The sequence below is a fragment of the Zingiber officinale genome, chromosome 11A, assembly GCF_018446385.1.
Source record: "Zingiber officinale cultivar Zhangliang chromosome 11A, Zo_v1.1, whole genome shotgun sequence".
Classification (NCBI taxonomy): Eukaryota; Viridiplantae; Streptophyta; class Magnoliopsida; order Zingiberales; family Zingiberaceae; genus Zingiber; species Zingiber officinale.
In genome coordinates this window covers 84,521,653-84,531,693 of record NC_056006.1, presented here as the reverse complement: position 1 = coordinate 84,531,693, position 10,041 = coordinate 84,521,653, and the positions used below count along the sequence as shown (strand labels likewise).

At 40.8% G+C, this 10,041-nt stretch overlaps 1 protein-coding gene and 1 non-coding gene across 2 annotated transcripts; one reads left to right on the top strand and one right to left on the bottom strand.

Annotated features, from left to right (window-relative positions):
- Positions 1-379: 379 nt before the first annotated feature.
- On the bottom strand, positions 380-540 carry LOC122033036. The gene has a single exon (XR_006126318.1). It is a non-coding gene; the product is annotated as a U1 spliceosomal RNA (small nuclear RNA).
- A 3,670-nt stretch (positions 541-4,210) lies between these two features.
- LOC122031527 lies at positions 4,211-5,715 on the top strand. The gene is made up of 4 exons (XM_042590631.1): positions 4,211-4,350; positions 4,552-4,799; positions 4,913-5,031; positions 5,527-5,715. The coding sequence occupies exons 1-4, from the start codon at positions 4,211-4,213 to the stop codon at positions 5,713-5,715; spliced, it is 696 nt and encodes a 231-aa protein (XP_042446565.1).
- The last annotated feature ends 4,326 nt before the right edge of the window (positions 5,716-10,041 follow it).

Genomic DNA, 10,041 nt, shown 5'->3' with positions numbered 1-10,041 from the left:
ATCTCCCTCATCAACTGGCTGGCTGGCACACTGTTAAGTAGCACATCGATGAACAAACTCGAAGCCTGTTGATTCATTTACAACCTTACATATACAAAAACAATATCCAATACCTCATGATAGCACTGCTATCATTTTATTTTAATCATGGCTGATTTAGCATGATACGAACGATCCGGAAATCATGAGGCAGCGCATGAAAAACAGTGAGTATACTCAAATAAACAGATACTTTTAGTTAAACGGACAAAGAACTTATGATAATGTTACGTACTGGCTTTCTTTAAATTCTTCGTTGAACCAGAAGTGCCCCTAAGTTGTAAAAATATAACATATTAATAATAGAAAGGGATGAATTACACGAAATTTCTTTTTATTGGCAGGGACCGCGCACGCGCGTATCCCCTCTGTCACAAATTATGACGTCCACTCTCCCACTTGGGGAGATGGTAAACCACCGCCCCTCCGAAGTGCAATGGAGGCCGTTGATTTAAGCCACGAGCCTTCCTGATCGCCCGTCGACCCCGTCCAGGTAAGTATGATCCACCGTTGCACACAGCTCGCATCTTATACCGGTCTTTATGCTCTCTCTCTATTCCACTCCGAGATGTGGGACTAAAACCCATGTATCTGACTAATCCCTCCCTTCCCCTTTGAAGCGGACAACAGAACTCCCTCCAGGTCGGTTGCGAACCATAGCAGAATCGAGCTTCGACTTTCAACTCTGCCTTCCTTCTCTCGATTTTGATCATCATCGCGGTTGTTTCTTCGAATGCAGCAATGTGCTCACTTCACTAGCCTACATGTATTCCCCCTGCCCTTCTTTTATCTCCATGATTTTGAGAAGGTTGCCTTTGTTTACTTGAAACGGACAACAGTGCTCCTCTGGGTCAATTGCGAACCAAAGCATCATGGAGTTTCCATCGACAACCCTGCGTTTCTTTTTGGTTGTATTGATCATCATTGTCACTGCTGTTTCACGGTGGTTCGGCCGCAGCAATGCTCACTTCACGAATCAGCAAATTCCACCTTTCGTGCACACTTCATGAACCAGGATGTTCCACCTTTCGTTGCTGAGTTCATATGGAGAGGGATCAATGGTTGCCTTGCAAGTGTGTGATTCATTTAAGGCCTATTACTCTCTTGTTGATATGGTTTCCTAGTGGAGATTCGCCTTCTGGCTAAGCTTTGTCACATTGAGGCCATTAAATAGATTGCGCAAATGACTTACTCGACGATATGTTGCAGAGACGCTCTGTTTCTGAATAACAAATTAATTAGCCCCAAGTAATTTACGGAGTAAACATGAGCACAGAGTGCAACATGTTGCGTATTCGACTTTCTAGGTCTTGTTGCATTGATTTATACTTGATATAACAGAAGTTACTTCCAGATATGCATGGTGAGTAGTAATCTTCTTAACCGAACTTAGTCTATTTTGTATGCCTTAGTTGACCATTGATGTTAAAGGAGGCTTTTTTTTACAGGTTCTATGACAATTCCATTTCTGTGCATGACAAGCAAATAGATTGATCCTGCGGGTCATCCGAGTTGATATATGGCAGGTGTTGCCACAATTAGGTCACAGGGTCGATCTTCAGGATAGCTGGGGAATAAATCTCCTATCCTCGTGTTACACTCTGTCCGTCACATGCTCGCTCGGATGCTACGATTTACCTCTCTCGTGATTGTTAGTGTGTGCACTTATGTGCCAAGACACTTTTTATGTATTTTGTGGATAATTATTTAATAAAGGCAAGAATTTATCATTAATTATTTACTTTTCTGTACGTATATGATTAATGATAAAGTCCCACAGATTAATGGGTATATTAATCTGAAAAACAGTCCTTAATCGGATAGATATCTAAAGGGTGCATGGATATCTAGATCAACGCTGAGTATGACTAGATCGAGATAGACCGGAGGGATGGATATCCAAGTTGTACTTGGGGGTGCCTTGAGTTTAGAGGTACACTGGACATGATCCGCTCAAGAAAAGACCACATATTAAGCATCATTGGTTATTCCTCTTATGAACGAGTGTAACTGATCTTTTGACTTGAGACCTTCATTTATTCTATACGTGGAGTTATGTGCTTTGATGTCGTTAAAAGCAGTCTTTAATCGGATTGTGATTAATACGGTAGTTGGGTGTATGACAAAGCGTAGAGAGAATAGTGTTGAGTCAATAGAGGATTCATCACTCTCTTGGATTAGGAGTTAACATCCTGGCCACTTGATAGAGATATTAGTGACTCAAAATCCATGGCCATGGAAGGAATGATTTATCATTCAAGAGGAGTCTATTATATCTTGGAAATCAAGTAAAACAATTAATTTGGTAATGATGTATAATGTATCAAATTAATTGGGATGTAGGCTTAGATGAAGAGATTGAATTACATAGTAATTGGTTCATAGTGGTTTACAGTTTATGACTGATATTAATTTTATCACGTTGGGTGGCTAAAAACTGTTGTTAGACGGTTACCTTAGTCTGTGTATGGATTTACACTGCCTTCGTGTATAAAACCTAGAGGGTCGCACGCATAGCACGTAGACATGAACAAGAGTATCGGAAGCGAGTCGAGATCAAGATCAAATATGAATTTATTTGATACAAAGAAGAGAAAATTCGAATAGCCAAAATCATGATGATTAATGGAGAATTCGAAGAGTCATCATAATGATAATTAATGAAGAATTTGAAGAGTTATCATAATGAAGGTCATAAATGAAGAATTTATGGAGCCTATAACTCTTCATCTTCCTTATTAATGAAGATCATAAATGATGAATTAATTGAAGGATTAACTCTTCGTATTCCTTGGAAGCTATAAATAGCCATCCTCGGAAAGATTCAATGTAAGGATTTCATTCTCTCCGTTTCTCCTTCGTCAACTTCGTCTTCCATCAGAAGAGATCGGTAGTGCTTCCAAGACTTTGTTGATCCAAGTGGCTAGCACCTAACGGATCGTGTCAAGTTCATGATCTAGTGCGCGTGGATACCGCTAGAGGAGTCACACGTGGGGCTCTTATCTGTCTTATTTGTCCGTGATATTATTTACACCTATCGAGGACTCGAGGTATGTTTTATATAATTTTGTGTAAAACTATATGTACCACGAAAGATCCATGATTCATTATATGTCTTTCGCTGCGCTCCGAACCCAACAGTGGTATCAGAGCAATTCATGGTTGGATCATATAGTACGAAGCAGATTCTTCAAAATTTATTTGAGCAATCAGTGTTTCGAGAGATTTCAAAGAAATCTTAATTTCTTTATTTCAAGTTATATGCCGTAGCATTTTATGATAGAAATTATTTTTATTTAAAAACATGTGAAGTAATTCATGTTGTAATTTAGATATAAATTCCTTGTGACATAAGTAGATTAACATGCTAAAAATCTCCGAGACCTATTTGTCTTAAAAGACTATAAGGATTAATGGAGATAAATTCCGTAATAAGATTGTGCAAATGCACAAGTAGTTAATTATGGTGAGATATTTTAATAATTACAAAAATCCCTTAAATATATTAAAGTCAAGATTTGTTAAATACCCTCCACTAATAACTATGATGATAGTTAGAGTTTTTACATAAGTCGGTACAGTTCAGCTATGGGCTTGTGTCAAAACATCTATAATTTATCATAATTATTAGTGGGTCAACTTAACTCAAATTCATTGACTTGTTTAGCTCAGCTAAGATTAACTGATTTGAGGGGCGAGAGTTGAGAATATAAGGCTCAACAAGAATATACCGAAAGTCACATAGATTTGTGATTGGCAAGTTAAGGCCTACTTGATGAATGTAGCATGTAGGTACAGCTCAGCTGTGTGCATTCTATATAATTCAAGGTTTCGGTCCTATTAGGAATTATTACCAACTAATTCCCGATTCTGACAGTGAGGGTTGTTAGACTTGAATAAAATAATAGGAGTTATAAAAGACCTTTATTAAATAATTCCACAAATACTAAAACTCTGTTTTAAATTTTAGATGACAAACACAAGTACCTTATCGCTGCGAAGCATTCTCGAGAAAGAGAATATGCTCCTCGGTTCCAACTACCTAGATTGGTATAGGAAACTAAAAATCATCTTAAGACATGAGAGAAAAATTTATGTGCTTGAAGACGAACCACTGAAAGAGCCTACACCCGATGCTTCAGAGGAAGATCAGTCATATTATTCACAGTATATGGAAGATGCACTGGATGTGCAATGCATTATGCTGTCTTCTATGTCTCCCGAGTTGCAGAGACAGCATGAGAACATGAGTGCTAGGGAGATTGATCAGCACTTGCGTAAGCTCTTCCAAGAGAGTGCGCGAGTAGAGAGGTATGAAACCTCTCGAGCACTATTTCGTACCATGCTGGAGGAAGGAAACTAAGTTGGGTCTCATGTACTTAAGATGATCGGGTACATAGAGAGGCTCGAGAGCTTAGGTTCCAAGTTGGACCAAGACTTGGTTGTTGACCTAATCTTATCGTCACTACCTCCATCATTTTCTCAGTTTGTGTTGAACTTCAACATGAATAGCATGGACAAGAGTTTGACTGATCTGATGGTAATGTTGAAAATCGCTGAGAAGAATATGAAGGTAAATCCTTCACTGCATGCAATGATGGTCAGAAATACCAACAAGCGCCCTGGCACCGAGAAGTTTAATCCTAAGGCTAATGCAGTGAAGAATCCTAAATATCAAGCTCAAAAGAAGCTTAATAAAGGGATGCAGGTACCCCAATCTGATGAGAAGGAGGCCATGTGCTTCCATTGTGGCAAGAAAGGTCACTGGAGAAAAATTGCTATATTTTCATGAAGAAGAATGCCAGTGGAGCAGATGCTTCAGGTATCTTTATGATAGAGTGCAATATTTCTGTTTCTTCATCATGGATCATAGATTCTGGAAGTAGTTCTCACATTTGTGCGAACATGCAGGGTCTAAGTGACTGCAGACGGTTGTCCAAGGGTGAAATGGACCTACGAGCAGCTAATGGAGAGAGAGTTGCTGTGTTAGCTGTAGGAACCTATTCAATAAATTTGCCTAGCGGACTTATTTTAAATTTAGAAAACTGTTATTTTGTTCCTAGTTTCTTAAAGAATATCATTTCGGTGTTAAGTTTAGACACCAAGGGATTTGTATTTCAATTCAAGGACAAGTTATGTTCCTTTTATTTGAATAATGTATTCTATGGGAATGGTTCATTGAATAATGGTCTTTATGTTCTTAACTTAGATGAACCAATCTATTGTATTGAAAATAAGAAATAGAAATTACATGACTCAAACTTAACATCTCTCTGGCACTGTAGACTTGGTCATATAACCCAGAAACGCATCGCTAGATTACTCAATAATGGGTATTTAGACTCTTTTGAATTAGAGCCCATAGATACATGCGAAGCATGTTTACAAGGAAAAATGACCAAGAAGCCTTTCACCAAGATAGGTGAACGGGCAAAGGAACCACTAGAACTTATTCATAGTGATGTTTGTGGGCCATTGCAAATTCAGGCTAGAGGAGCGTATACCTACTTCGTGACTTTTACTGACGATTTAAGTAGATATGGATATGTTTACTTAATGAGACATAAGTCTGAAACTCTAGATAAGTTTAAGGAGTTCAAGAATGAAGTAGAAAAACAACGTGGCAAGAAGATTAAGGCCCTTCGGAGTGATCGAGGTGGCGAGTATCTAAGCTAAGAGTTCATTGATTACCTAAAAGAGTGTGGGATAATTTCCCAACTTACACCTCCTAGAACACCGGAATGGAATGGTGTTTCGGAAAGGAGAAATCGCACACTCATGGATATGGTTAGATCAATGATGAGTCATGCAAGTCTTCCAATGTCATTTTGGGGCTATGCCTTAGAAACAGCAGCATACACATTTAACCGAGTTCCAACCAAGACAGTAGATAAGACTCCTTATGAATTATGGTTTGGAAAGAAACCAAATTTATCTTATCTTAAGATATGGGGTTGTGATGCTTACGTGAAGAATGAAAATTCTAATAAGCTTGCAGCAAGATCCATAAAATGTACGTTTGTAAGTTATCCCAAAGCTACAATGGGATATTATTTTTATCTCCCAAGTGAGCACAAAGTTATTGTTGCTCGATATGCTACTTTCTTGGAAAAGGAATTTATTTCTAAAGAAAATAGTGGGAGTAAAGTAAGTCTTGAAGAAATTATAGACTCTACAAATAGGTTGGATGATGAACAGTTGGACAATGAAACAGTGTCACAAGTACAAGTGTCTTATTCATCCGGGACTGCTCAAGAAACGTGAGATCAACGTAAGTCTACAAGAATACACCGAGAGCCAAACAGATATGGTTGGCTGGTAACCCAAGATGAGGAAGTACTACTCATCAAAGATGATGAACCATCGACTTACGAGGAAGCAGTTGCTTCAAATGATTCTGAGAAATAGCTGGAAGCCATGAAATCTGAAATGGACTCCATGTACACCAATCAAGTTTGGGAGTTGGTTGATGTGCCAGTTGGGGTAAAATCCAAAGATTGACATGGATGGGAACATAAGTATCTATAAAGCTAGGCTTGTGGCAAAGGGTTTCAATCAACGTCAAGGAATTGACTATGATGAAATATTTTCGCTCGTTGCAATGCTTAAGTCGATTAGAATTTTGCTAGCTATATCAGCTTACAAGGATTATGAGATTTGGCAAATGGATGTTAAAACTACTTTCCTAAATGGAAAGTTACAGGAGGAAGTATATATGATACAACCTCCCGGTTTTATAAAATCCGAGAACGCCAATAAAGTATGTAAGCTCAAGAAGTCCATTTATGGACTAAAGCAAGCATCTCGGAGTTGGAATCTGCTATTTGACAAAGCCATTAAAGATTCGGTATGCAGGACTCCAAAAGAGGATATTTACCTGTGTCACATGGTGTGCATCTTTCCAAAGCTATGTGTCCAGGAACACAAGAGGAAAGAAGTAGAATGGACAAGATACCTTATGCTTCGGCTATAGGGTCCATAATGTATGCTATGATATGCACTCTACCAGATGTCTCATATGCATTAAGCATGACGAGTAGATATTAGTCAGATCCTGGAGAGGGTCATTGGACTGCGGTAAAGACTATCCTCAAATATCTTAGAAGAACAAAGAACATGTTCTTAGTTTTCGGAGGAGACGAGGAATTAGTCGTCAGAGGATATACTGACGCAAGTTTTCAGACAAATCAAGATGATTTGAAATCGCAGCAAGGATATGTGTTTTGTCTGAATGGTGCAGCTGTTTGCTGGAGGAGTTCCAAGCAGGAGACAGTTGCAGATTCAACAGTTGAGTCCGAGTACATAGCAGCTTCAAAGATAGCAAAGGAAGCTGTGTGGATCAGGAACTTCATAGCGGAGCTTGAAGTGGTTCCTAGCATTGTTGATCCAGTTGTGTTATACTGTGACAATAATGCAGCCATAGCACAGGCAAAGGAGCCAAGGTCTCACCAACGATCCAAGCATGTACTAAGGAAGTATCACCTCCTTAGGGAGATTGTTCAGAGGGGTGATGTGTTGGTTAGCAGAGTAGATACCAGCGATAATATCGCAGACCCACTCACAAAGGCCTTACCTCTACAGAAACATGAGACCCATGTGAGGAGCCTAGAACTGAGAGTCCGTAATGTTTGGCAATAGTGTAAGTGGGAGATTGTTAGTGTGTGCACTTATGTGCCAAGACACTGTTGGTGCAATATCCCTCAGGTCAAGGTTGACCTGGGTAACCAAGCTGGGTCTTGGTTTGGGTTTAGATGTTTGACAATAAGATATTGATTGAAGAAGAGTCAAGTAGGTCAAGGTTGACCGGATACTTGACTGGGAAGTCCTAACTGGGATGTTAGGCAAAATGAAAGACCTAGTGAGTGAAGCTAGGCAGTATGAAAGTCCCGGTGAGTGAAGCCAGGCAGAAGGAAAGTCCTGGTAAGTGAAGCCAGGCAGAAGGAAAGTCCTGGTAAGTGAAGTCAGGCAGAAGAAAAGTCCTGGTGAGTGAAGCCAGGCAGATGGAAATCCTGGTGAGTGAAGTCAGGTGAAAGTCCTAGTGAGTGAAGCTAGGCAGATGGAAATCCTGGTGAGTGAAGCCAGGTGAAAGTCCTAGTAAGTGAAGCTAGGCAGATGGAAATCCTGGTGAGTGAAGCCAGGTGAAAGTCCTAGTGAGTGAAGCTAGGCAGATGGAAAACCCTAGTGAGTGAAGCTAGGTGGAAGTCCCGTGAGTGGCACAAGGGAAAATCCAGATGGATCAAGGATGATTGGACATCTGGTGTTGGGAAGTCCAAGTAGGTCAAAGGATTGACCGGATACTTGGCACAGAGAAAAGTCCAAGTAGGTCAAAGGGATTGACCGGATACTTGGCACAGAGAAAAGTCCAAGTAGGTCAAAGGGATTGACCAGACACTTGGTAAGGGAGTCCTAGCAGGTCAAGGGAGTGACTAGATGCTAGGCATGACATACCAACAGGTCAAGGTTGACCGGATGTTGGTTTGGGAGGTTTGGGACTTGGTTTTGGACAAAAATCATGTGCTGGATCGATCAGTGGATCGATCCAGACCTGTCCCAGCGAACAGAGAGCCTCTGGATCGATCCGTGGAAATATTCGAATCGATCGGGATCCGACCGTTGGCGTCGTTTATAGCTGCAGGCGTGTGATGGCTGCGGAAATCCCTTCTACGGTTTCATCTCAGATCTTCGCCAGCTCCTCCACAGCACTCTCAAAGCTCGTGATCGCCAGTTCTTGAAGGTTCTTGGAAGCTCTCCGAGTCAAGAGGCGGATCAAAGGCAAGAAGAGAAGCTAGGGTTAGGGTTTTCTGCATTCATTGTAAGCTTTGCGCTTGTATTTTGTTTCCCTTTTCTTCTTCTTGTACCGAGAGTCTTGTAGGGCTTCTCCGCCCTTGGTAGTTACCATAAAGGAGAGTTTTATTTAGTGGAGGGTGTGTGTGTTGGTGTGGATCCTTGGATTAGTCACCTCTTGTGAGGTGGATACCAAGTAAACCAACCGTGTTAGCGTTGTTGTATTTGTTTCTGTATTTTCCGCTGCATATTCTTGAAGAAACAAGCAACGCCGAGCAACGCCGAGCAACGAGCGAACGCGACGAGCTATTCACCCCCCCCCCTCTAGCTACTTTTGGTCCTAAAAAGTGGTATCAGAGCGAGGTTGCTCTTCACCAGAATCATCGCCGGAAGGGTCAAGTATAACAAGAAAAGCTAGAGGGTGAAGAAGTTGGAGCAAATTCTTCAAGTTCAAGATTTTATCAAGCTCAACTTCAAGATGCAATTCCAAGATGGACTTGGATTTGACACAAGGGTGGCTCCACCATATTCATCTACAAGCTTCGATTCTTGGAAATCAAGAATCGAAAATTTTCTTATGATGGAGATAGAGCAATGGTTTGCTCTCATGGAAGGTTTTGAAGCTCCCACAAATTCCAAGGGCAAAGTACTCAAAAGGAGCAAGTGGAGCCAAGAGCAAGTCCAAAGGTGTGAGGCCAATGACAAAGTGACCAAGCTTTTGGTCAATTTATTGCCAAGTACCATCCTTTGCAAAATTGGAGAATTTGAAGATGCAAAGGAACTATGGAGCAAATTGGCCAAGCTTCATGAAGAGATCCCCTCCACTGTACAAGAGCAAGAAGTATCCAGAGAGGGTGACTCTTTGGAGCAAGACCAAGAGGAGGGCTCCGAGGTTGAGAGATGCTCAACCTCCGAAGAAGAAGATCCAAGAAGAAGCTTCATCCTCAAGGGAATGCAACGAAGGGAACAAGGAGGGAGCATACTCCTTGTTTCATATTCAAGATGATGAAGCCTCCACCTCTAAGATTGAGGGGGAGCAATCCTTGGTGACGCCGGATCAAGAAGAAGGAGAAGCTTCTACATCCGGGTCAAGAGACGAAGAGGAGGAAGTAGATTCTACCTCCACAAGTCAAGAAAAATCAAATGGAGGAGAATCAAGGTCCGATCAAGAGGAAGCTTCTACCTCTGGATCCAAAGAAAAAGATGTCACCCCTACAA

Excerpts from the sequence above, each read along its gene's own strand:
- LOC122031527 (XM_042590631.1), top strand. The coding sequence starts at position 4,211 with ATGGAAGATGCACTGGATGTGCAATGCATTATGCTGTCTTCTATGTCT. Across the intron at positions 4,351-4,551 it reads GAGAGTGCGCGAGTAGAGAG|CATGGACAAGAGTTTGACTG; the intron begins GTATGAAACCTC and ends CAACATGAATAG. Across the intron at positions 4,800-4,912 it reads CTTCCATTGTGGCAAGAAAG|ATTCTGGAAGTAGTTCTCAC; the intron begins GTCACTGGAGAA and ends CATGGATCATAG.